We start from the raw sequence: 27,713 nt of genomic DNA, 5'->3' as shown, positions 1-27,713 counted from the left end.
TGGGAGTCACAGTCTCCAAAGCCGCCTTTCCCCCTGAGTGTATCTGCCAATCCCTAAAGAGCATGAGCTTCCATTTGGATGGCTTTGGTGTTGGTGGGGATGGGACAGGACGAAAACCTAGAGCCCAGTTAAGAAGTGGGGGACAGGGGTGTTGTCTAATAAGAGATCCCTGTGTATAGCTGGGAAGACTTGTAATGCCCTCAACATAAGAGTAAACCAGAAATAAATCCACCATGCAGGAGACAGAAACTATACTTGCCTGTCTTGAACTCAGTGCTGGAAGAAGGAGGGAAATCTCTCCTAGTATTTTTTTTTTCCCCTAGTATTTTTAAGTAAAAACTGACTTGTAAGTGGGTTTGTCCTCAGGATCATCTATGTGGTCTGTATTCATTTGTTAAGCTGCCAGAATGCAGTATACCAGGAATAGAAAGGCTTTTAAATGAGAAATTTAATAAGTTACAAGTTTACAGTTCTAAGGCCATAAATATGTCCTAACTAAGGCATCTAGAGAAAGATACCTTGGCTCAAGGAAGGGTGACCTGGGAAGGCATGTAAGCTGCTGGCCCAGTTCTGTTCTCCCAGCTTCTGATGCTAGTGTTTTCTCATGCCAGTGTCTATGGGCCTTCACTTAGCTGCTCCAGGACAGAACTCTGGGTTTCATCTCTTAGCTTAGTATCTGCTGGAACCGGAGGTTTCTTCTCTTCGGGTTCTGGCTCTTTCCATGAGTCCTTGCTTAGCACCCAGGCTATTTCTGTCTCCATCTCCAAACAACTACATTGGCTCTGAGCATCTCTGAGGTTTCTCCAAAATGTTTCTCCTTTTAAAGACTCTAGTAAACTAATCAAAACCCACCTGGAATGGATGGACTCAGATCTTTGTCTAATCAAAAGATCACACCCAAAATTGGGTGTGTCGTATCTGTGGATATAATCTAATCAAAGCTTCTACCCTACAGTCTTGCATTAGGATTGAAAGAAATGGCTGTCCCTACAAGATTGGAAGAGGATTAAAATATGGCTTTTCTGGGACACTTAATAGCTTCACACTAGCACATGGTCCAAGAAATCTCAAATGGAGAATTTATTTAAAGAGTTCCCAGGTTGATAGTGTTCTCAGCAATGGGCATTAGCAAATACAGATATGCTGTGCCGAATGTCACAGAAGAGTTCTCATGGATAAAGTTCTAAGAAACATGAGCTGCCTGCCAGTAAAAAGTCAGAATATACACAGGAAGCAGGCCACCATGAGGGAGCCAGTGGATACAACAAATATCTGACTCTGACTTTGTAGATCTAATCTATAAAGACTTCAGATTTTGGACTGTCATTCACAGAGCATAAAGCCACAGTGTTTAATATGTTTAAAGAAATGAAAGAGGTTTGACAATATAAGATAGAACCTAGAAGCTATAAGAAAAGACCAGGTAGATTCAGAAAAGAACCTGCCACTCAAAACTGAAGGAAAAACTAAGAAGCTAGAAAGATGAAAAAATAATATGGTACTGTAAAAACTAATATTCTGAGAATTTAAAAAAAAACTTCTTAGAAATTAAGAAATGAAAATAAATAAGAATTCAAAAGAAGAGTAGGAACATAAAATTGAAGGAAAATTGCAGGTAGTAAAGCAAAATGACAGGTGGAAAAGTGATAGAAAAAAAATTATATTAGAGGACTGTCTGATATCCAAACCATAGATGCTCTAGAAAGAAAGAACAGAAAAAATGGCAATGGAAAGTCAAGAAAAAAAAATTCCAGAATAAAAGGATGTGGCCTTCTAGTCTGAAAGGGCTCATTAGGGGACTTAGAACATGGAAAGTCATAGCACCAGATAGGTAAATGTGGCTTCTGGGTAGCAGCCACTTCTCAGCTGTGTGCTACAAACAAAAATGTGGTAACTTCACAATTATTTCCTGCCTGAAGGCCAGATCCAGTCAAACCCTCAGTCAGGTATTTCAAACATGCAAAGTCTCAAAAATTTTTACTTCAGTTTTCCCCTTTGTAGGAAGGTCGTAAAGGATTTGCTTGATGAAATGCCGAGAAAAAAATCTAGAAAGGATTAGCTGTTGGGTGCAGCATTAGGAAAGTGTGAAGAGACCCTCAAACGGATGACGAGGGGGAGACCCCAAGATCCCAGTGGTGTGCCTGGCAGAGAGGGTGTGGGCCACATTGCAAGGGCAGAAGGCTCCAGAAGACGCCTCTTAAAAAAAGTTGAATTGATAGAAAAACAGATACTTCTTAACAATATGAAGAGGAGATTTAGACTATTAGCAAAGAGTTGGGGTTGAATTAATGATAAATGAAAACATTTATTATCTATAGGAAAATTTAAAAATTGTGTAGGAAAGGAAGAATAGTCAAAGATTACAACAGAGCTTAGTGGTGAATAGCATTACAAAATCATAAAAATGTATGGTGGTATATAACAGGCATGGTTAATGTCTTTTTCCTAGGTAATACAAATTCAACAGAAAGCTTTAAGCTCTATCAGCATTTTAGATGAGCCCTTTCAGACTAAAAGTGCACATCCTTTCATTCTGGAATTTTTTTTTCTTGAATTTCCATTGTCATTTTTTCTGTTCTATTTTTTTCTGTTCTTTCTTTCTAAAGCATCTATGGTTTGGATATTGGACAGTCCTCTAGTTTAATGATCTCACCCTAATTACAATATGAATCTACTGGTAGAGGGGGTATAGGAAAGAGTGGGTGTGTGCAGACAGCCCCAAAGATGAGAGAACTCAGTGTCCAGCTTGCTCAGAAGGGAGGCCACAGATGATGCCTAAAATCGGAAAATGTAGAAGAAACAAGATAAGAATTTTATTTAGAGATATGGAAACAAGTACCAACATGATAAAATAAGTGACAGTAGGGTAAGGAATTGAAATAAAGTCAGGGTCACAAAGGACTTGTTTTATTTGACAAAACTTGTAGATCCATTTGAGTAAGTTACACTTAGAAATTTTGACAACAATAAAAACTTTAGAAAAGCTGTTGATCTAGAATTAGGGCTGTTGAGAATTGAAGTGTTTTCAGATAAAGAATAAAAGTTTATAATCAAAAGATCCAAATAAATGAAAGCATCCCAAGGAAGGTATAAAATGCAAGAAGGAATAATGAGCAAATATATTGGTCAGTATTAGTTTAAACATGTAATAAGTACAAAATTAGAGTAATGTGTAATCTGCGTGAATTTAAAAAGCAGGTCAGCCCGCAAAGGATAGGCTAAGCCTACTTAAAATTAGGCCTAACAGTTACCCCCAAGAGAGCCTCTTTTGTTACTCAGATGTGGCCTCTCTCAGCCAACACAGCAAGCAAACTCACCACCCTCCCCGTTTCTGCGTATTACATAACTCCCAGGGGTGTGGACCTTCCTGGCAACATGGGACAGAAATCTGAGCTGGGACTCAGCATCCAGGGGTTGAGAAAATCTTCTTGACCAAAAGGGGGAAGAGCAAAATGAGATGAAATAAAGTGTCAATGGCTGAGAGAGGCCAAACAGAGTCGAGAGGTTATCCTGGAGGGCATTCTTATGCATTAAATAGATATTACCTTTTTAGGTAAGGTGTAATGGAGAGGCTGGAGGGAACTTCCTGAAAATATAGAGCTGTGTTCCAGTAGCCATGTTTCTTGAAGATGATTGTATAATGACATAGCTTTCGCAATGTGACTGTGTGACTGAAAACCTTGTGTCTGATGCTCCTTTTATCTACCTTTCAACAGATGGGTAAAACATACAGATTAAAAATAAATAATAGGGGGAACAAATGTTAAAATAAATTTAGTAGGTTGAAATGCTAGTGATCAATGAAAGGGAGGAGTAAGGGGTATGGTATGTATGAATTTTTTTTTTCTGTTTTCTTTTTCTGAATTGATACAAATGTTCTAAGAAATGATCATGATGATGGATTTACAACTATGTGATGATATTGTGAATTACTGATTATATATGTAGAATGGAATAATCATATGGTAAGAATGTTTGAGTTTGTTATGTTTAATAAAATTTTAAAAAAAAATAGTTTCAGTTGCTGAGAGATTTCAGAGTCGAGGCTATCCTGGAGGTTATTCTTTTTGCATTATATAGATATCCGTTTTTAGTTTATGGTGTACTGGAGTGGCTGGAGGGAAGTACCTGAAACTGCTGAGCCATATTCCAGAAGCCTTGATTTTGAAGACAATTATATAACTGTATAGCTTTTTTGTTTGTTTGTTTCTGGACATGTTTTGATCCAAGCTAAGGGGCTGAAAAAAGAAATTGAACAGTCCCAAGTAAGTATGGGAAGCTATAGCACTGATGAAGCATTTGACATTTCAGCCTCTACTCCTACCTGGTTGGTACTTTTCTGTGGGTTTCTCAACATTGAGTTTAAACCTCACTGTTGTCATTTGCTAGCTGCTGAAGTGCAATATACCAGAAATGGAATGGCTTTTAAAAAGGGAAATTTAGTAAGTTGCTAGTTTACAGTTCTAAGGCCGAGAAAATGTTCCAATTAAAACAAATCTATAGAAATGTCCAATCTAAGGCATCCAGGGAAAGATACCTTGGTTTAAGAAGGCCAATGAAGTTCAGGGTTTCTCTCTCAAGTGAGAAGGCACAGGGCGAACATAGTCAGGGCTTCTCTCTCAGCTGAAAGGGCATATGGTGAACAAAGTATCATCTGCTAGCTTTCTCTCCTAGCTTCCTGTTTTATGAAGCTCCTCAGGAGGCATTTTCCCTCTTCATCTCCAAAGTGCTGGCTGGTGGACTCTCTCCATTCTCTGCTCTCTCTGAATCTCCTTCATTCTCCAAAATGTTTCCTCTTTTGTAGGACTCCAGAAACTAATCAAGATCCACTCAAATGGGTGGAGACATGCGTCCACCTAATCCAGTTTAACAACCACTAGTGATTTAAGTTACATCTCCAGGGAGATGATCTGATTACAGTTTCAAACGTAACAATGCTGAATAGGGATTAGAAGAAGCGGCTGCCTTTAAAAAATGGGATTTTGATTAAAATGTGGCTTTTCTAGGGTACATACATCATTTCAAACCAGCACACTCACAAAGCAACTTTTACAAAGCCTGGCTTGTCCAATGTTCCAAGTATGGCATAGGTCCAATAGCCTGGATATGCGAACTATGTAAATTATGGTCCCATAACTCAAGGACCAGGTGCCGAGACTTCCCCTTGTGTTCCACAGTTGCAAGAATAAGTAGTGAACCTTAGGTAGTTTTCTGCTTCTTAGCAGATGGCCTTTCAAATATATCTTGAACCCCAGCTGCCTTTTGTTTAAAGAACTTTGTGTTCTGGGCACTCTCTTTTTTTTTTTTTTATTAATTAAAAAAAGAAAAGAAATTAACACAACATTTAGAAATCATTCCATTCTACATATGCACTCAGTAATTCTTAGTATCATCACATAGATGTGTATGATCATCAATTCTTAGTACATTTGCATCGATTTAGGAAAAGAACTAGCAAAACAGCAGAAAAAGATATAGAATGTTAATATAGAGAAGAAAATTAAAATAATAATAATAATAAAAAATATATATATAAAAGGAAAAAGAAAAAAACAAAAACAAAAGATACAAACAAACAAAAAAACTATAGTTCAGGTGCAGCTTCATTCAGTGTTTTAACATAGTTACATTACAATTAGGTATTATTGTGCTGTCCATTTTTGAGTTTTTGTATCTAGTCCTGTTGCACAGTCTGTATCCCTTCAGCTCCAATTACCCATTATCTTACCCTGTTTCTAACTCCTGCTGGTCTCTGTTACCAATGATATATCCCAAGTTGATTCTCGAATGTCGGTTCACATCAGTGGGACCATACAGTATTTGTCCTTTAGTGTTTGGCTAGACTCACTCAGCATAATGTTCTCTAGGTCCATCCATGTTATTACATGCTTCATAAGTTTAGTCTGTCTTAAAGCTGCATAATATTCCATCGTAGGTATACACCACAGTTTGTTTAGCCACTCATCTGTTGATGGACATTTTGGCTGTTTCCATCTCTTTGCAATTGTAGATAATGCTGCTATAAACACTGGTGTGCAAATGTCCGTCTGTGTCTTTGCCCTTAAGTCCTTTGAGTAGATACCTAGCAGTGGTATTGCTGGGTCATAATCCATTCTGCCAGTCTATGTCTTTTGATTGGGGAATTCAGTCCATTAACTTTTAGTGTTATTACTGTTTGGATAATATTTTCCTCTACCATTTTGCCTTTTGTATTATATATATCATATCTGATTTTCCTTCTTTCTACACTTTACTCCATACCTCTCTCTTCTGTCTTTTCGTATCTGACTCTAGTGCTCCCTTTAGTATTTCTTGCAGAGCTGGTCTCTTGGTCACAAATTCTCTCAGTGACTTTTTGTCTGAGAATGTTTTAATTTCTCCCTCATTTTTGAAGGACAATTTTGCTGGATATAGAAGTCTTGGTTGGCAGTTTTTCTCTTTTAGTAATTTAAATATATCATCCCACTGTCTTCTAGCTTCCATGGTTTCTGCTGAGAAATCTACACATAGTCTTATTGGGTTTCCCTTGTATGTGACAGATTGTTTTTCTCTTGCTGCTTTCAAGATCCTCTCTTTCTCTTTGACCTCTGACATTCTAACTAGTAAGTGTCTTGGAGAACACCTATTTGGGTCTATTCTCTTTGGGGTGCGCTGCAGTTCTTGGATCTGTAAATTTAGGTCTTTCATAAGAGTTGGGAAATTTTCAGTGATAATTTCTTCCATTAGTTTTTCTCCTCCTTTTCCCTTCTCTTCTGCTTCTGGGACACCCACAACACGTATATTTGTGCGCTCCATATTGTTATTCAGTTCCCTGATCCCCTGCTCAAGTTTTTCCATTCTTTTCCCTATAGTTTCTGTTTCTTTTTGGAATTCAGATGTTCCATCCTCCAGTTCACTAATTGTAGCTTCTGTCTCTTTAAATCTACCATTGTAGGTATCCATTGTTTTTTCCATCTTTTCTACTTTGTCCTTCACTCCCATAAGTTCTGTGATTTGTTTTTTCAGATTTTCTATTTCTTCTTTTTGTTCAGCCCATGTCTTCTTCATGTCCTCCCTCAGTTTATTGATTTGGTTTTTGAAGAGGTTTTCCATTTCTGTTCATATATTCAGCATTAGTTGTCTCAGCTCCTGTATCTCATTTGAACTATTGGTTTGTTCCTTTGACTGGGCCATATGTTCAATTTTCTGAGCGTGATCCGTTATTTTCTGCTGGTGTCTGGGCATTTGATCAGATTTCCCTGGGTGTGGGACCCGGCTGGTTGAAAGGTTTTTCTGTGAAATCTCTGGGCTCTGTTTTTCTTTTCCTGCCCAGTAGGTGGCGCTCGTGGTGCTCGTCTGTCTGCGGGTCCCACCAGTAAAAGATGCTGTGGCTCCTTTAACTTGCCAATCCGAATCTTGCAGTCGGCCCGGGAAACTGCGCGTGGAGGGGGGGTTGCCGGGCACCGCGGCTTGGGGGAGTGCCGGTCCAAATTGCCCAGCTGGCCTGAGACGCCAAGCGTGGTGGGAGGGCCCCGCTATCCAACGTTCCCAGTCGGACCGGGGAGCCACGTGCGTGGAAGGGACCCCGGTCGCCAGCCGCCCCGGCCCGGGGAAGCACGCACCCCTCGGATATCTCACTGCAGCGGATTCTCCCTGCCTGTTCAGCTGTTCCAGAATGGGGTACACTGTCTTTTTGGTCTCTGTCATGGCTCCGGGAGCTGTTTCGTATTGTTTCTGTTTCTTTAGTTGCTATTCTGGAGGAGGAACTAAGACCCGCTCGTCTTACTAAGCCACCATCTTCTCCGGAAGTCCTCCTCTGGGCACTCTCTTGACCCCATGCTGAGTCAGAGGAAGTGGTGTCTTGATCCACAAGGTATTTGGTACGGGCAGAGCGTCTGAAGTCCTTGACCTGCATGCCTTTAGGAAGAATGGTTTTGTTGAAATGATCCTCCAGCGTTGGTGCACTAAAAGCTCTCATATTTATTCATCTTCACCATGAAGATAATACTTCTATAAGAATTTATATTTGCCCTTAACAGGCAATGTTGGTAATATTGGTAATGACTTTGCCATTTGCTTGAAGCTCAGCTCGCCTTTAGTTCTCAGTCAGTTTTCTCATGTGTTCAATTTCTGCTTTTTCCTTCTCAAGCGCTTCTTGATCTTCTCTGTCCCTCTTGATTCTCTTTAGCTCCCGAACTTTCCATACCTCTTATTCCTCCTCATCATTTTCATCATCAGTATTAAGTGGACCACTTGTTCTCTTCTAGCCCTTTCTTGGTCTCCTCTTCTACAATCTTAAGTGTGAACTTGCAACTCTCTTCCATGTGTTTTGCCTCCTGCCCCAGCTCCTGTTTTAATGCTTCATCCTCATGTTCTTGAACTGTCACTCGGTCCTTCTTTCAAATGAAGACTGGCTTTAGGTGAGGTTCCATCTCATCCTCACTCTCTGTATACTCTTCATACTCAGACTCTGATTCTGACTCCTCCCCAGAACGCCCCTCGTCCTCCACCTCCATGACTTCATCTCTTCATTTTCTCTCTCTTGTGCTCGCTGACGCGTCGTGCCACGGCGCCACTCTATTTCCTCATCGTCAAGTTCTTCCTCTTCTTCCTCACAGCTGTCTTTTCTCTGCATGTGCCAAGCATCTCCTTCTACCTCTGAGTCACTTTCTCCTACTATTTCAGGTTCCATGATTTTCCTACGTTGAGCCAATCTCTCTTCCACATCTTCACTAATACGGTTCAGCACACGTTGCAGATGGGGGTTGCTAGATGAATCTTCCTCCTGTTACTCAGGCTCTGCTTCTTGTTCTCTGGCTTTCTTAGTGAACTGAAATTCTTCATCCTCCTCATCTGAGGACTCCATAGGGGCATAGTCTGGCCGCTTTTCTAATATGTAATGTTTCACCTTCACTTTTTCCATGGAAATCTCCCTTTCTCGTTGCAAACTGGAACAGCTCCAGCTGTAGAATGAATGGGCGGTTGTTTCATGAGTGCGCTTGGGACCCACATGTTGATGGCAGCAGCGGTGATTCGCGAAACCTAAAATCATATAACTGTATAGCTTTTACCATGTAACTGTGTGATGGTGAAAACCTTGTGTCTGATGTTCCTTTTGTCTAGAATACAGGCAGATGAGTAAAAAAATATGAATAAAAATAAATAATGGGGGATAAAAGGTAAAATAAATTGAATAGATGGAAATACTAGTGGTCAATGAGAGGGAGGGGTAAAGGGAATGGGATGGATGAGGTTTTTTCTTTTTTCTTTTTCTGGAGTGATGCAAATGTTCTAAAAATGATCATGGTGATGAATATACAACTACCTGATGATATTGTGAGCCACTGATTGGACACCATGTATGGAATATATATGTGTGAAGATTTGTCATTTAAAAAAAGAAAGCAGGTTAGAACTAAAATGCTGATAAAACTTAAAACTTTCTGTATAGTTTATATTATTTAGGAAGAAGACATTAGGCATGACTGTTATACACTACCAGAAGAACGTAAGTATTAATAATAGGAGGGAAAAAAACAGACTAGGGGAAAATTAGTTCAAAAGAAAATAAAGGGGAGGGCAGGTAGGCAAAAAATAAGAGATAAACACAAAGTAAGAAGGCTAAAATGCATTCAAATATATTGACAATCAGTAAATGTAAATGGACCAAATGCTTCATAAAGACAAAGATTATCAGACAATTTACAAACAACATACTTAAAACAAAGGTGACAAAAAAGGTTAAAAATGAAATGCTTAATTAATGTATATCAGGAAAATGCTAACAAATAAAGCAGATTTAGTTATTCACTTGGAAGATAATTCTAAACTTATTGCACTTAATAATATAGTTTGATATATGTGTAGGAAAAATAACAGGTCTCTAAGAAGAAATTGACATTGCTACCATTGTGAAAACTTTCAACCCATCTGTTGCGTAATTGAAGATCAAGCAGCCAAGATATTGTAGAAGAAAATCTGATTAGCACAATTTTGAAACTTGATTTAATTTATGTAGAGAAAAGTTTGTGTCAATTTAAAAATGTACATTCTTTTCAACCTCATTTAGAAAATTAACAAAACTGACCATAAAGTACATTTCAATACATTTCAAGAAGTTGGTATCCTTTTACTTTCTCTAAACAACAACAACAAAGAGACAATCAAATTTTTAATATCTTACATTTGGTTATTATAGTAAACACCTTTAAAACAAAGAAGAAAAAATGGAAATGAGAAAATATTTAGATTTGAAAACCTAAAGTACCACATGTTAAAATTTGTGGGATATTGCCAAAACAATATTAGAAGGAAATTTATAGCTAGTGAATGCTTACACAAAGAGGAAAAGGTAATAAAAAATATTTTTTAAAAATAACAATAGGATAATCAAGATGGTGGCTTAGCTATGTGTGCATTTTAGTTCATCCTCCAGAACAACTACTAAATAACCGGAAACAGTACAGAACAGCTTCTGGGGCTATATCAGTGACTGGACACACAGCGTACCCCTGTCTGGACCAGCTGGACCAGCTGTGAGGCCCCCCAGAACTCGAGTTCCCCAAGCAGTGGTGGCTGGCACCCCTCCCCCACAGGCTGCTTCCCAGAGGGGAATGGAAAGGAACTTTACTAGCAGCAGGGGATGAGCCCAACCAAACGCCAATTGTGGAATTAATTAACAAATTCTGACTACTAAAAATAGGCCCCCAGCTCAGGTGAATCTGGTCAAAGCAGAGGTGGCTCATTTTTGCCCCGGCACCAAGGGGGCAGGGCTGACAGAAAAAGAAAGAAAAAAGAAAGGAAACAGAGGTTTTTGTGGCCGTGTTTCTACGAAGGCTTGACTGCCTTTGGATACAGCAGCAGGGCTTCTCAGGCTGCAACTGCCCCAGGCATAGGCAGAAACAAGCTCATTTGAGGGCTTGTCTGGAGCCTGTTCCTTCCCCAGGGGAGGGGTGAAGCCCAACTCAGGTGGAATCCCTCCCTCAAGGAATTCAGACCCCAGGGCTTGGTAATCTGAAGCCATTAAAACCAGCCTACAACTTCTCCTCTGTCTCCACCACGCCCCCAGCCAAAGTTAAAGGTACCACATCATCTTATGCTGGTGGGACCTGCAGGCAGACAAGCACCACATACTGGGCAGGATAAGAAAAACAGAGCCCAGAGACTTCACAGGAAAGTCTTTCAAACCATTGGGTCTCACCCTTGGGGAAAACCGACGCAGGTGACTCTTTCCTCCTTATAGGAGGCCAGTTTGGTCTGGGAAAATCTGGCTGGGGTCTATAATACCTAAGTAGACCCTCCTAAGGGTGAGGGGAAAAAGGCACCATACAAGCAGGGTAAAACAAAACCTAAGCTAGAGGTCCAGAAAAATCTGGACTGAATGTCAAAGAACAAATAGGGTTTTCTTGCTGGATAACCCTAGGTAAAAGAAGTGAAAGCAATCTCCAGAATAAACTAATTAAGATAATTAAATGCCTAGACGCCAGCAAAAAATAACAAATCACACTAGGAAAATTGAAGATATGGCCCAGTCAAAGGAACAAACCAACAATTCAAATGAGATACAGGAGCTGAAACAATTAATTCAGAATATATGAACACACATGGAAAACGTCATCAAAAATCAAATCAATGAATTGAGGGAGGATATAAAGAAGGCAAGGAATGAACAAAAACAAGAAATCGAAAGTCTGAAAAAACAAATCACAGAACTTATGGGAATGAAAGGCACACTAGAAGAGATGAAAGAAACATTGGAAACCTACAATGGTAGGTTTCGAGAGGCAGAAGATAGGATTAGTGAACTGGAGGATGGAACATCTGAAATCCGACAAGAAAAAGAAAATGTAGGGAAAACAGTGGAAAAATATGAGCAGAGATTCAGGGAATTGAAAGACAATATGAAGCGCACGAATATACGTGTTGTGGGTGTCCCAGAAGGAGAAGAGAAGAGAAAAGGAGGAGAAAACCTAATGGAGGAAAATATCACTGAAAATTTCCCAACTCTTAGGAAAGACTTAAAATTACAGATCCAAGAAGTGCAGTGTACCCCAAAGAGAATAGATCCAAATAGACATACTCCAAGACATTTACTAATCAGAATGTCAGAGGTCAAAGAGAAAGAGAGAATCTTGAAAGCAGCAAGAGAAAAGCAATCCATCACATACAAGGGAAGCCCAATTAGACTATGCGTAGATTTCTCAGTAAAACAGACTACTTACAGGAAGAGAGGAATGAGACAAAATAAAATGTCAGGGGCTAAGAAATTTCAAACAGAGTCGAAAGGTTATCCTTACGCATTATATAGATATCTCCTTTTTAGTTTATGGTTTATTAGAGTGGCTAGAGGGAAGTACCTGAAACTGTAGAGTTGTGTTCCAGTAGCCATGTTTCTTGAAGATGATTGTATAATGATATAGCTTTTGCAGTATGACTATATGATTGTGAAAACCTTGTGTCTGATGCTCCTTTTATCTATGGTATGGATTGATGATTTTAAAAATATGGAAAAGAAGTAAATAATAGGAGGAACAAAGGTTAAAATAAACTGAGTAGAATGAAATATTAGTGGTCAGTGAGAGGGAGGGGTAAGGGGTACAGCCTGTATGAATCTTTCTTTTTTCTTTCTTTTGCTGGAGTTGCAAACGTTCAAAAAAATGATCATGGTTATGAATACACAACTATGTGATGATATTGTGAGCCATTAATTGTAACCATGTCAAAGAATGTCTGTATGTTTTTTTGTTGTTCATGATAAAAATATTTAAAAAAAAGAAAATTACAAATAAAAAAAAATAACAGGATAAACCCAAAGAAAATAGAAAGATTCTAAAGACAAAAGTAGAAGCTCGTAAAGTAGAATACAAATTAACAATAAAGAAGATTAATGAAACCAAGAGATAATTCTCTGAAAAGGCTAATATTAAAAATTTTAAATGGACATAAGTATAGTTGCTACAGAAATAAAAAGATAAGACTTGGACATTTCAAACAATTTCATGCAAATAAGTTTAGAAAAGTTAGATATAATAGATGAGTTCTTAGAAAAATAAAACTTGCCAAAGCTGGTAACAGGGACACCTGAAGTCCTATAGCCACTGAATAGATTGAATCAGTAAGTAAAAATCTCATTTAAAAAATACCAGATGATTTCTTTGACGAATTTTACCAAACATTTAAGGAACCCCAAAATTCAATCTTAACAAATGCTTGAGAGAAATTGAAAAACCCAGAAGGTATACTCCCTGCTTCGTTTTCTGACTCATGCATCACCTGGAAACTAAAGCAAGCCAGATTGGGGGAGAGTGCTGGAAAGGAAAGTCACAGGCCAGGCTCACCAATGAAGTCAGAGGCAAAATAATAAAATTCGTGTACATCGAATCCAGCAGGGTTACCAGTTTGCCTTCTCCAAGGAATACAAGGTTGTTTTAACATTACAAAGTCTATCAATATAATTTAGTTGAAGAGGTTGGGGGAGGAGATGTATGATCATTTAATAGCCATTTGTGAAAAGAACAGCAGAAAACTTCTAACTAATCAAGGGTAGACCGGACTTCCTTAATGTGGTAAAAGTCTAAAAGACTTCTCCGAAATCCCTACGGCAGACCTTTAACTTATTGGTGAAAGTATCCTTTTAAGAGCTCTGAGGATCAGGAACAAGTGGAGATACTTGCTATTGCCATTTATAGTCACATATTTTATTGAAGGATTAGAACAAGAAAAAATAAAAGAGTAAGGATTGGAAGGGAAGAAATATAGCTGTCATTTGCCAATGATATGATTGTCCACATAGAAAACGGGCAGCAGTTGGGGAGTCTCACACACTTAGCTGGTGGGAATAACACCTGGCAACATTTGCAACCATTCCATGATATCTAGGTAGGTAGGTATAAGGCTCACAGAGCTTACAGCTGAGGAGCTCTATCCTAGGCACCATGTTAGAGAAGCTCACACGTGTTTAAACCAGCACAGGAAAAATTCATAGCAAGTGAAAAAACGTGGAAACAATCCCGGTGTCCATCAGTGGCCAAACAAATGGAGCTTCACGCATGCGGTAGAGGCCACAGATGGAGCCGCAGCGACACCTCAGCAGACCCTGTCGGGGATAAGGCAAGCAGCAAGCCGCAGGAGAGCACAGGCAGTATCGCTCCTTTCCAGTTAAGGCTCCGAGGCAGGCCGACCACGCATCATATGGCGCAGTCTGAAAAGTGGTGATCCCACCTCAGTGGTCCTTCTAACCTTCTTTCTAAAGAAATGTTTATTTATATTATCAAGTAAAATGGCTCTTTTATTGAAAAATAGCATCAGTAGTACGATCCCACTGTGAAAACATTTCTGCCCAGCTGGAGTTGTGCACCAGAAGCCATCTGAAGTGGTAAGCCTCGAATGTTGGTGATATTTAATGACAACTGGTTTGACTATGGTATTTGAAAGTTTTTTTACAGTAAGTAATCTTTGCACTTCTCTGCCTTGTTTAATTCTTTACAAGGAGCATATGTCATTTTCACAAAGTCAAGTGATTAAAAAAAATAGAGTTCAGAAGCAGATTCATCAGGATATCACTGTGTCCTATTATGGTCTTTCTTATTTATTTTTTATTAGAGAAGTTTTGGGTTTACAGACAGAGGATTCCCATACACCATCCTTTTATTAACACCTTTCATTGACGTGGTACATTTGTGACAATTGATGAAAGCATATTTTTATAATTGTACTATTAATTACGGCCTTTCTACTCTTTCATATTGTTAAAATTCTTTTTAAAATAATTACATAGTACATAGGAAAAAAAAAAGTAAAAATTACTTTGAAACCATGGAAAATAAAAAGAATCATATGGGAGACACTCAAGAACCCATTGACTGTCCAGAAGTGGACTCCTTGGTGGTGGAGGCAGGAGGGCCTGGGCGGTGGCCCTGGCTCTGTAAGCGGAGACAGGCCCTGTCCCACACTGGCTCAGAGGCTCTGCCCTGCTCACTGAAGGTCCATGCGGCTCCTAATAGGTGAGGAGGCCAGTCAGTGCCCACGTTTGTACGTGCTCAGCTTGCTGTGATCCCTGGAAGGATGGCTAGTTCACTCGTCATCCCTTCAGCGGGTCACAGAAAGGTGGATGGCAGAACTGGGTGTGTCCCGGGTGAGGCACGCTGCCTCCTGGGCTTGAGAGGAGGGATGTTAGAGCTTGCTTTGTCACAAAGCCAGAGGACTGCTGCACCTTTCCCTCTTCCCAGGCCCCCTGTGTGGACAGTGTGGGGCGACTTACTGGGCTTATCTGCCCTCTCTGTGGCCAGTACCTCACTTTAGGGGCCTGCCCTCTGGAAAATGGCCTCTTTTCTACCTCAAGTCCCCCTGAAGGAGGAGGAGAGACGAAGGCCCCTCTTCGAGATTTCCTGTGCATCAGCTTGGACACACCCCAGAGTAGTTGCCTCCTCTTCCTTGAACCTCAGTGCATGTCCCACCATGCTCTGTTTGACAGCACCAAGAGAGGGCAGAGTGGGTGAGCCCCTACATCAGGCTTGAGACCTCCAGTTTGAGAACCACCTTCACATCACTGGGGGAATTGGAAATGGAGGAAGAAATTAATTGAACAGAAAGTGTCATGGAGGAGACATGCCTGTGAGAAGGTGGACGGGGGCCTCCCACTACAGGTCGAGAGGGGGCCCTGGTCCTTTGCATTTAGTGCCTGGAGCCAGGTGGAGGGTTGGAATTTGGTCTCAGTGAAATGAGCTGGGAAAAAAGATAAATGAGTAGGGAGAAGAACTTTCTAGCTTCTGTTGTTTTGGCTTCCTGGCCCTTGTGTCCCTGGTTTTCCTCTGCCTTCCTGACTGGCTTCTGGGGTACCTCTGCTGGCTGCCCCTACCAAAATCTGTGTGTCAGCCCCTGGGGCCCCTCTCTTCATGTGTCCCAAGGCCTGCCGGTGGCTCGGCCCTGCCCCACGGAGCTCCGCTGCAGGCCTCCGATGTCTGTCTTCAGCCTTGACATCACCCACACTCTTTCCTCCTGTAAGTCCCTGTCAGGAGGTGCCACCACCTTCCACGCAGCATCTGGAGCCCAAAACCCAAGAGTCATGTGGATACCTTGTTCTTCCCCTCATGTCCAGTCTCTCCAGTGGCTGTCCATCCTTCCTCCAAGATAGATCTCAAACCCTTGTTCCTCTCTACCCTGTTCTCACCATCTGTCCTAGAGCACTGCAATAGGGTCTCTACACTGGTCTCTTGTGTGATCTTTTAAAAACTCGAATCGGGTCATGGCATTCTCTGCCTGATCCCTCTGATACCTTCTCATTAGAGGCGGAAAGAGTCCAGGCTCCTGCGAGGTGCTGCCAGATCTGGCCCCTGCGTGTTGCCCTCCCCCTATCATGCTGTACCCATCTCTTTGTTCCCCATACTTGGCGGCTTCCAGGACTGGGCCCCACTCATCCATTCCTGGAACACAAATACTTCTCTGCATCCAGGGGGACCCCTGCCCACCCCTCTGAAGCCCAAACACTTGTTGCCTACTTCTTCCTGGACTTGCTCATGCTATAGCCATGATCCCCAGGGCCCGTGGCAGGAAGCTCTGTGAGTGCTTAAGTAATGAGTGAGATAAGATACAGGCCTCCTTGAGCCCTATGCACGTGGTCTTGAAAGACCTTGTGTTCTATGCAATCATGTCCTAAAAATAATGGCTTGTGGGGATGTAGGTTAAGAACAAAGCACCCAGCACCCAGGGACCTGAAAAGGGGAGTCCCAGCCAGATCCCGCAGTGCTCGGCAGGCAGGCAGGGTTCATGGCCACCTCACAGGCTTGAAGGGAGACCACTGTCTTCCAAGGGAGTGTGGCCATGGGGTGCTTCCACCACTACCAGTGGACATGCCTTCTTAGTGCTCTTGTCTGCTGAACAGAGGAAGGGAGGAAAGAGTCTTGGACCACCAAACCTGCCCCTCTCTGCCCCTCCCAGGTTGCTCTACTGGGCTCTTGAGCTCTTGTCTTCAGCATACAACAGATGCTCAGCATCCCCTCCGCTGCTGAGAAAGCTCGCCCTGGGTGGTTGTGGGAAAGCATGTGAGCCAGCCACACCACAACGTCACCTCTTTCCTGTCCACCACTTGCCTACAACATGATTCGTGTCCCCAAAACAGTAGCAGAACAGACTGCACCTGTGAAAATCATTGTCTGCGGTGAGGACTCTGCTGGGCCTGCCTGGCCTGATGTGTCTGTCTCCTCTTTGTGCCCCGCCAGTGAAGATCGTGATCCGCGGGGACAGGAACACGGGGAAGAGCGCCCTGTGGCACCGGCTGCAGGGGAAGAAGTTCATGGAGGAGTACATTCCCACCCAGGAGATCCAGGTCACCAGCATCCACTGGAACTACAAGAGTAAGGAACCTGGCCAGAGGCGCGTCTTCATGGGGCGTCCAGTGCACAGACGCAGTGTTCGGGTGGGAACCCCAGGCAGTTTGGAGGGCTTACCTGGGGGTACTCATTTTCTACATCCCTTGCTGTCTTGGATTTGAATTCATGAAATTGTCACTCTATTTGGAGACTCGAGCCCAGCGGCCATCAGCTGCTGCCCAAGAGCAGACCAGAAAGGGAGCTCCTTGTGTGTGTAAGAAGGGGCTGCCACGTGTGGGGTGGACGGGCCTAAAGGAGAGGGCTTCCCCATCCACACATTAAGCACAGCATCCTAGGGAGTGAGACCCCAGTGGGTGCAGACACCGTGGCCTTGGTGAGGGCCCTGGGCTTCCAGGCTTCACAGCAGTGGCAGGCCCCCATGGCCCTACATGCCTCTTTGTGGAACCCAGAGTTTATGCTGGACATTAATCTTCATATTTCCCTTTTTAGCCACTGATGATATTGTCAAAGTTGAAGTCTGGGACGTAGTTGACAAAGGTAGGTTGTGTGTCCCCCTCATCTGCCTGTCCCCTCTGGGCCGTCTCCCAGTCTTCCCTTAATCTCAGGGTACGTGTGAGCCAGGGAGGCCTTCTCACCACCATCTGCACAAACCAGAGCTGGGTGTGAGAGGCCTGGGCTTGCCTGTTGGCTGGGCCGGTCCTGGGCCCAGGCTCCCTTTCCTGTCTCTGAGGAATGTGGCACAGCAGTTACAGCAGCACATTTGCCCAAGCATCTTCCTTCCTGCTCAGTGCTTGTTGAATGATTGGAAGTGAGGGTGAACAGGCAGGTGGAGGTGGGGTGCATGCTGAACCCCAAGGTCATATGGGGCATTTCCCAGGGTCCCTGCAGTACCCCTGGCATGGTACTGCCAACTGCTCTGTGCACTCGTGCATGCTCCATGAGTTGCCTGTCAGCTTTTGCAGTGCCATGCTGCTGGGTAGGTTCTCTGCTCTCTTAGGCAGTCTCGGTTGTCAAGGCCCTCAGTGCACACACCAGGACAGCCCACAGTGCAGCCCTCAAGCCAGCTGCAGAGCAGGGCAACAGCTGAGACGCCCAGTGGTGACAGGTGAATGTGGCAGAGGCAGTGGGTACCACCTCATCATGTTTTATCTCCTCTTCACACTCAGATTCGTCTCTGACACACTGGGTGACCGCTGGTCACCCACGGGCCTGCCACATTCCCCATTTGAGATGAGCTGATGGTGTCTAGTTCATGAGCTTCTGGTGGGGAGTGGGGTGGTCAGCAGGCAAAGGGCCTGTTGGGCTCTGACCCCCTCTCCTTTCCCAAAGAGAGCTGCCAGTGGTGCTTTAGCCCTTCAGTAGGACTCAGGGTGGCCTGCTGTGCTTACTTACACCTTCCCTGCAGCTTCTACCCTTTGCATGTCTCTTTGCAGCATCTGCAAGTTAGCCTAGCACCTTGGTGCACAGTCTCTGCTCCCTCATGCTTCCTCCTCCTGGAGCTGCCCCCCTCAGGGCTCCACTGCCCCGGGGAGGGAGCAGCCGGGATAGGGACTGCGTCCCAGGCCACTTTGGAGGGAAGTGCCCACTATCTGGCCTAACTCTTTAGTCTTTATTTGCAGCTGGAGCCAACTTTAAGCATCGCAGCGATTTCCTTAGCCAGGGATTGATATCTCCCCCTTGCCTGGGCTCTTGCTTCTTAGGTCTGAGCTTCAGGGGTGGGAAAGGGCTTTCCTCTGGAGACGACACCCTAACCTGCTGAGGGGAACATGAAGTTCACTTCCATGCAGAGCTGTAATCTGGCCATGCTCCAACTTTTAAGACAGGGTCTCCCCTGGTTGGCGTTTGTGCTCTCTGCTGCCATGACCACCCATGGTGCAGAGGCCCTCCCTCTTCCTGGGGAGCCCCAGGGGCCCTCCGCCTTCCACTACCTGTTCAGGCTGGCCCTGCACAGTGCCCATTTGCCAGCAGGGGGTAGGGCCTGAGGCCCAGTGTGCACACTCACCCCACCCGTGAGTGCCCCCCCTAAAGTCACCTCACTGGGAACTGACCCCCTGTGTCTAGCAGGGCAGTCCCAGGGGAGAGAACTTGGAGTCAGTTGGGCACTTTTCACTGTGGGTCCTCCTGCTGGCCTGGGGGTCGGCAGAGTGGGAGCAGGCTGTAGAGAGGAAACAGCAGGAAGGGCCTCCTGTCTGTCAGGCTTGGCCTGAGCCCAGCCCACATGGAACTGTCTGGATCCTGACAGTGTGTCACTCATGAGAGCCCCCACGTGTCCCTGCAGCTGTTCAGAAAGGCTACCCCAGACTTCCTTCAGTTTTGTGGCTGTGACAGCTGGGATACTGACCACTATAGACTGTCCCCCAGTGTGGTTGCATGAAATTTTCCCATGGTTAGACCAGGACTCTGGGGAAGAGCATAAGGTGGGCGCCCTTCTTGTCATGTTGCCTCAGGGTCTAGGACACCCCCCAGCTCTGCACTGTCTTTGAGGCAGGGGTGGGTGTCACTAAGTCCAGTCCCTCAAGGGACTCAGGGGCTCTTCCCCACCTCCTGGAGGTGGCGCTTTCATAGGAGTGGACTTCTGGGTGTTTATTGTATACATGCTTGTGAGATTAGTGATACCTTCGCTCGAGAAGGAAACTGGTGTAGCTGGTCAGTTTCCCACCCATAACAGGGTCTCAGAGGGACCCTGACCCTGGGTGGCTGTGGGTGCAACCAGCCTGAGAGGAGGCCACTCCCTCACACCACTCATCCCGGGTTTTGTGTGAGTGTGTGCGTGTGTGATGTGCACATGTGTGGGTGTGACTGCACGTGTGGATATATGTGAGTACATGTGTGAGGGTGCGTACATGTATTGCTTGTATAACTGCATGTGAATGTGCATGGGTAAGGACACATGAGAGAGCGTGTGTGTGTTTTGCCCCCGTTCCTCCCTTCTGAGAACAGTGGAACTTGCAGGCAATGACTAACCCTTCCCCTCTGTTAAAGCGTTTCAGAAATGAAGGGAAGGGAAGGCGTTGTAGCAGCCCGTTAGTGATTAGTGATGGCCTGAGCTCTGCTGTCCTTCCTGGTCCTGGATGCGTGACCACTCCCCAGGGAGGACAGGGCTGTCAGCCCAAGGTCTGCGGAGGTTTTGGTGACCTCGACAACTTACACTCTGAGGTCGGCTGGTGGCTGTGGCCCTGCTCCTGTGTCCTTTCTCTGGTGCGGCACGTCCCCGTCCCTGCAGGGTGCCTGGTCGGTTTTCCCCTGCCACCTTCCTTCCCCAGGTTTGTCTGCTTGTTTAGAGTAGCAAGGGCTCTAACGCTCCCACTCTGCCTTTCCCCCAGCCTTGCCCTGGCCACAGGGCCTTTCACCTTCTCACTGGCCATACTGTCTTCCTCCCTGGATGCAGATGCAGGAGAAGGCAGCACCAGCAAGAGGCATGTTTCTCAGGGAAAGCAGCCCCTTAGCTGTGTGGCAGAGCCCTCCGACCCTCCAGGCCAGCCCTTTCTAACCTGCATCAAGCGGATGCTCCATCAGTCCCCTAACCCCACCACAGTGCACAAGATGAGGGAGGCCCCATTCCATAGGCGCAGGCTCAGGGGTCCAGAGGAAGTGGCTGCCTGGGGCCACTCAGCCAGCGGCAGTCTGCGTGAAGGCCCGTTTCCTCCAGCCGTGCAAGCCCTCCAAGCATGGCATCCACCTGCCATGGGGTGCCTGCTCTGTGCCTTCCTCATTCGGGGCATGGTTGTTTCCTCCACATCTACCACTTGGGCAGCCCTGGGCCTAGTCTCGAGGTGGGAGGTATGTCTCCTTTAGGCAGTGACCCAGCAACTCTACCCCATGACTTCTCTTTGTCTCTCAATAAGGAAAATGTAAAAAGCGTGGTGATGGCTTGAAAATGGAGAACGATCCTCAGGAGGTAAGCTGCCCAGCTCCCTGAATGCCTGGGCTCAGGTCCCAGGGCAGGGTACACCAGTGCCCAGCCCCTACAGACCCCGCAGACACCATACCCAGAGACTCTTGTGCTCAGGGGCCTCTGCTCCCCTCTGCTGAGGCTTTGGGGTATAATGAAGAGCCTAAACCATTACCCCTCAGGCCATTCAAGGGAGGCTTCTGACCCCTGCACTGAATCATCTTCAGCTTATCTCACAATGTGGTCTGCTCAGCATACTTTTTTCCAAGATGAAAAAGTCTCTGTTACTGTTTCTGATTATGCCAGTCCTTTCCATTGTGGTGGGGGGTTCAAGGTCTACAGATTCCTGCCTGGAGACCAGTCATTTTTCTTTGTCTTCCTCTTCCTAGGCAGAGTCCGAGATGGCCCTGGATGCCGAGTTCCTGGACGTGTATAAGAACTGCAATGGGGTAGTCATGATGTTTGACATCACCAAGCAGTGGTGAGGCTTGTAGGGGAGCTGAGGGGATAGGGTTGGGGAGCAAGGAGCCCAAGAGCTGAGGAGCAGTGCTATCTACTTCCTTCAGCAGAGTTACTGTCTGCTCACCTGGCCCCACACTGTATAATGGCCATAGGTAATAGTGGGGCCAGCTGTAGGCCTTGGGCATGCAGGAGCTTGGCAGATAGGACAGCCTGAGCCCTGGACCCAGCCCGGGGCTGGGTAAGAAGAGCATCTCAGCTAGGTGCATGCCTCACTTAGCACCACAGTCCTCCTTGGAGACACCTCTGAAAAATTTGGCAGAATCACTGGCCACTTGGGTCATTCGCCCCTAGGCTTAGCAAGTCCTTTCCCAGTGGAGTCACGTGGGATGTGCTGAATTCCAACAGCCTGTTGTGACAACGTGCAGGAGACGCTTGCTCCCAGGGAAGTTCGTGACACCCACCCCAAGGTTTCCATTGGTGGCTTTTCCCATGGGCAGCTCTGCCTGGCACAGACCAGTAGTCCAGACTCCAGAAGGAAACCAGAAGTGCACTGTCTGCACAAACAGTCCAGGCTGTGACTGGGAGCACCCCAAGAACCAAGGCCCCAGACGCCTGCCCAAGGCCTCCCTTGCCAGCAAGGCCTCCTGAGGAAAACGTCTCAGGCTCACGACGGCCTCTCTTTTCCCTCACGCAACATAGAAACTGACGGCAGCTTTGTTTTAAAATAACGTGTGATAGAGTCACCCTCCCTTTTAGATTATTATTGCAATCCACGTTCATTGTAAAAAGGTTGGAAAACGCAGAGGGGAGAAAAAGTAATTCATAAACTGCCACTGATAACATCTTTGTGAAATTCATCTAGGTTTTTTTCTGAGTATTGCACATACTCATACTTTTTACAAAGTCGTGATCTTATTATCTACACAGCAGGCACCTGTCCACACTCCAGTTTGATGTTCCTCCGTGTTTCTGTGTTAGTGCAGCTGACCCTTGACTTGGTCACATGCTCCAGGGTTCATGTCTGGTGGCCCCTGGAACTGCAGCTCCTCAGTGGCAGTCAGGGCTAGTATGTCCATACCCTCCAGCCCCAGGGCACATGCCCTACAGCACACCTGATGTCCCTGGAGCCACCTCCCATGGGACCTGGGACTGGCAGGTGGCTCTCAAGCCATAGGTCTCTGGGCATCTGGGACTGTGGTGAAAAGTGAACAACAGCAGTGGACCGTTTACAAAGCAAACAGTACACAGTGAGGCACATCTGTCTAAATAAGGCCATGATTCCCACTCCTCAGGCCCAAAACAGGGAAGGAAAACATTTGCTACAGTTGCCCTCCAGTGATCTGTTTAACCTGGTAGACTGTAGGAGCTTTTCCTATATCAGATCTAGTCTAGATGCCATGAGCACCACCTGGCTCTGGTGGGGCCAGGACCGTCACTTAGACATTCTGCAGCTTTTACCAGGTGAGCAATGGGCAGTTCGGCTGGAGTGTAGCGGCTAGAGGGAGAGTGACAGGGACACCACGTGAAGGCCAGCAGGGACCACTTCAGAGCCTCTGAATGGTGTGTAGAGTGAGGCCCCGGGAGTGTTTGTAAAATTGATCCCACAGTGGTGTGTGGAGCAAATCAGAAGGAACAGGACAGTCACAAGACCAGCACAGAGGTGCGGTGGGTACAGGGTAGAAGCAGCAAGGGCCCTCCGTGTGAGGCCTGCAAGACAGCAGTGATCAGTGGGAGTGTCGAATGGCAGGCAGCATTCAGAGGAAGGTCGAGGCCGAAGGACAGGTGGGGAATCCAGGCTTGGCCAGATGGAGTCATAGCTTGGTGCCTCTGGGACCTCCAACACGTGTGCCAGGGGTGGCAAATGCTCAGTCTAGGGCCAGTCATGCGTGATTAGGAGGATTGAGACACATCGCTGACAACATTTTGAGATGGGGTTGATGCGGGTTGGCGCAAATCCCGCAACCTGAGTGGGTGAACCTGCTGAGTCACGGGAAACCCGCGCTCCCAGCAGCAGATGTGATGCGGGCTCTGGAGAGGCGTCAGCCTGCCCCAAAAGGACTAAAGATAAGATAGCCTCACCCTTGTTCACAGTTAAGTGATTTATTATATGGAAAAAAGAGATAAAACCAAGTTGTATAATAGACAAAGAATAAGAATGTATATATTGATAAAAGGTTTAATCCAGGAGGAAGATAAGCGATTATACATATATGTGTACCTAACAACCAATCACCACCACTTACAAAGTGAAAATTGCTATAATTCAAGGAAGAAATAAATAATTCTACAATAATAGTTAGAAATTTCAGTGCACCACCTTCTATAATGGGTAGAATATCTATACTTAAGATCGATAATGAAATAACAGACTGAGAATGCTGTAAACCCTTTTATACCCAAAAGATATATATACAACACTCAACAACAGCAAATACACATTCTTCTTAAATGCACATGGATTGTTCTCCAGGCTAGCCCATAAGTTAGGCCACAAGTCCAATTAAAATAAGTATAAAAAGATAGAAATCACAGTGTCTTCTCTGACCACAGTGGAATGAAGCTAGAAATCAGTGGCAGAAGGAAAATGGGCATTTGTGGAAATTAATACACTCTTAACCAGTGGGTCAAAGTTATCAGTTTGCATTCCTCTAACCTCACACTTAGAGGAATACAAACTACACCCAAAGTTAAGACAGATCTACAGGGAATAAAGAGATTGAATCAGTAATCAAAAACCTCCCAAAAAGGAAAAATTCAGGATTAATGACTTCAATACTGACTTCTACCAGCTATTTCAAAAGAATCCTCAAACTTTTCTAAGAACTAGAGGAGGGAAGTCTTCTTAACTCATCCCTCCCTAAGTATTGGTAAACCAAATCCAGTGGTATAGTTAAGGAATGCAAGGGTTAATGCAGAAAAAGCATTTGACGAAACCCAACATCCTTTCATGATAAAAACACTCAGAAAACTAGGAGTAGAAGGAAACATCCTCAGCACAATAAAGGGCATATATGGAAACCCCACAGTTTACATCTTAATAGTGAAAGACTGAACACTTTCCCTCTAAGATGGGGAATAAGATGAGGATGTCTGCTGGCACCACTAATTCAACATTGTACAGGTAGTTCTAGCCAGAGCAATCAGGCAAGAGAAAGAAAGAAAAGGCATCCAAATTGGAAAGGAACACATCAAATCATCCCTATTCACAGATGACATGACCCTGTATATCAGAACTGATAAACAAATTCAGGAAATTAGCAGAATATGTGATATATACACAGAGGTCAGTTAGGTTTCCACACACCAGTAATGAACAATCTCAAAAGAAAATCAAGGGGTGCACGGATGGTTCAGTGGTAGAATGCTCACCTTCCAAGCAGGAGACCCGGGTTTAATTCCTGGACCGTGTACCCCCCCCCCCCCAAAAAAAAAAGAAATTCAAAAGAACAACTCCATTTATAGTAATATCTATAAGAATAAGATCTGTGGGAATAAATCGTAATGGGATCTTAAATATGACAACAAAATCAAAAGCAACAAATGAAAACAGCTGGACTTCAAAATTAAGGACATTTTCGCATGAAAGGACACTATCAAGGAAGTGAAAAGACCGCCTACCTACAGAATGGGATTAAGTATTTGGAAACCACGTGGCTGATAATGGTTTAATTTCCAGAATACATAACAATTCCTACAACTCATCAAAAAGTTGATCAGTTTAAAAATGGGCAAAGGATTTGAATAGATGTTTCTCCAGAGGAAATGTACAAATGGTGAAAAAGCATATGAACAGTTGCTCAGCATCATTTGCCATGACTGAATTGTAAGTCAAAACCACAATGAGATGATGCTTTAAATCTAGTCGAATGGCTGCTATTTAAGAAGTGGAGAGTAGCATGTTGGTGAAAATGTGGAGAAACAGGAACCCTGGTGCACTGCTGCCAGGAACATAAAGCAGTGCAGCCACTGTGTGAACCAGCTGGGTGGTTCCTTGGAAAGTTGGAATTGCCGAGTGACTAGCCACCCCACTGTGGGCATTGGCTCCCTAGAGCCAAAAGCAGGGCATGAGCAGATGTGCCTACACCAGCACACACCATGGCCTTGTTTACAGTCACCGTGAGATAGATGCAGCCCAGGAGTCTGTCCATCAGCTTTGTGGGGACATACACTGGAGAAGCGGGGAGAGACCCTGGCCTGGGAAGTCAAGCAAGGCCTCCTGGGAGGGGCCCCCAGGTGCTCACTTCCCTTTCCGTTTTGAAGCTGCGTGGCCACCTCATGCCTGCCTTTGGTAAGCATGGTCACCTCAGCCCGAAATGAGGGGCGCTTACCCACCAAAGGGAGTTACTTGTCAGCACAGAGGGCTGGTCATGGCAGGGCCCCAGGGGAGGTAGGGGCAGTTCCTGCCAACTGTCCCTGCAGCGAGGTCTCCGTGCTTGTGTCACCACAGGACCTTCAATTACATCCTCCGGGAGCTCCCCAAAGTGCCGACCCACGTCCCTGTGTGCGTGCTGGGCAATTACCGTGACATGGGGGAGCATCGGGTCATCCTGCCCGAGGATGTGCGTGACTGCATCGAGCGCCTGGACAGGTGGGTGCTCACACTGCCTGGCCCAGCATGGACACCTGTGGTGACAGAAGCTCGGGTGGTTTGGGAGAAAAGTTGGTACCACTGCCCATAAGCCATGTGCCCTGGGCCGTCCCACCACCTACTGAGCCATTGGTGGTGGTAGCACCCATACCTCCCCCCAGGGGTTATTGAAGCCTGGAGTATGCCCAGAAGAGTTGAGGAAGGGCTGGGCGTGAGCTATCACAGTGATCCTGCTGCTCTCACCCCGAGATCCTAGTGTGTGTGGCTGCTGCCAGGGAGGGGTACAGACATAGACACAGCCTGCTCTGCAGAAGCTGTTCCAGGGGGGGACCAGGAGGTGGGGCTGGCAGTAGTTTTCCATGCCCCTCGCAGAGGCAGGTCCCAGGTTTCTTGCCTTGGGGAGGGAGGTGCTTCAGTTTAAAGGGGACATGGGATTTCCTAGTGTGGGGTACATAGAGGTGGAGAAATGGGAAACTAGGGTGCAAGGGACGTGATGGGTCTAGCCACCAGCCCAGGTGCCTAGGCAAAAGCCAGAAAAAGGGCCGATGGCACTTGGCCAGAGGTCGGGCCTAAAGGCCTCGGATGGATGCTGCCTAAGGCACCATCACATAGGGGCCTTTGGAGATGAGGCCAAGGATCCCCAGGAGGGGTCCAGCAGGCCAGGGCCCTGGGCGGTGGCAACCGAGTGGTCTGCTGAGTGGCTCACTGTTGGCTGGCAGCCAGGCCCACCCATGTCACTGAGCAGTGGGACGCCTTACTCAACTCCGTGGCTTCACCCAGCTGCCTACTCCCCACCTTCCATCTCTCTTCTGTGTCTTTGTCCTTTTTTAAAAAACAGACCTCCAGGTTCCTCGTATTTTCGCTATGCTGAGTCTTCCATGAAGAACAGCTTTGGCCTAAAGTACCTTCATAAATTCTTCAATATTCCATTTTTGCAGCTCCAGGTAAGCCTCTGCTAGATGGAGTGGGGCACTGCACTCATTTCTCCAGGGGTTCTTTTGGTGTAAGGACAGCTCGTCCAGGGACTGAGACCCTTCTGGGCCTGGTGAGAGCACTGTGGCTCCCTGCAGCCTGACCACATTTAAGGTGTCAAGCTGGAGCTTGCAGTGGGGCCAGGTGAGCGCTGAGGCCCTGGGTGGCTGGGCCCATCGATGCTGACAGTGGCTGGAGGAAATAGGTTTGATTGGCTGCTCCCCATGCTTCCCGGGGTCCTCAGCACCACCCTCACTTCTCTTCATGTAGTGGCCCTGAGGGCAGGGCCCTTCCTGACTCCACAGGTCAGAACACAGCTGTCCACAGTTGCGGGCTCTCAGCCTATGCAATGGCAATCCCTCTCTGATCAGGCTGTTTTGGAGAAGATGGGCTGGTGGGCAGGCAGGTTTCCAGGGCACACAGACCCCCACGCACACAAGCTTGCTCTTAGCTCTGTGCCTGCCCTGACCAGCCCCTCCCACTTGGCACGCAC

The 27,713-nt window shown here is 45.6% G+C and overlaps 1 protein-coding gene and 1 pseudogene across 1 annotated transcript in view; one reads left to right on the top strand and one right to left on the bottom strand.

The window, feature by feature from the left end:
- RABL6 (RAB, member RAS oncogene family like 6) overlaps positions 1–27,713 on the top strand; it is a 53,655-nt gene that overhangs the window by 8,789 nt on the left and 17,153 nt on the right. The window contains exons 2-7 of the mRNA XM_077149001.1: positions 17,196–17,330; positions 17,796–17,843; positions 21,152–21,204; positions 21,588–21,679; positions 26,108–26,248; positions 27,087–27,192. Of these exons, the coding sequence (XP_077005116.1) occupies positions 17,196–17,330; positions 17,796–17,843; positions 21,152–21,204; positions 21,588–21,679; positions 26,108–26,248; positions 27,087–27,192 (575 nt within the window). The remainder of the gene's footprint in view (positions 1–17,195; positions 17,331–17,795; positions 17,844–21,151; positions 21,205–21,587; positions 21,680–26,107; positions 26,249–27,086; positions 27,193–27,713) is intronic.
- On the bottom strand, positions 5,169–8,991 carry LOC143673916 (microfibrillar-associated protein 1-like; annotated as a pseudogene).

Source organism: Tamandua tetradactyla, chromosome 2 (assembly GCF_023851605.1).
Source record: "Tamandua tetradactyla isolate mTamTet1 chromosome 2, mTamTet1.pri, whole genome shotgun sequence".
NCBI lineage: Eukaryota > Metazoa > Chordata > Mammalia > Pilosa > Myrmecophagidae > Tamandua > Tamandua tetradactyla.
This window is presented reverse-complemented; position numbering and strand designations above follow the sequence as displayed.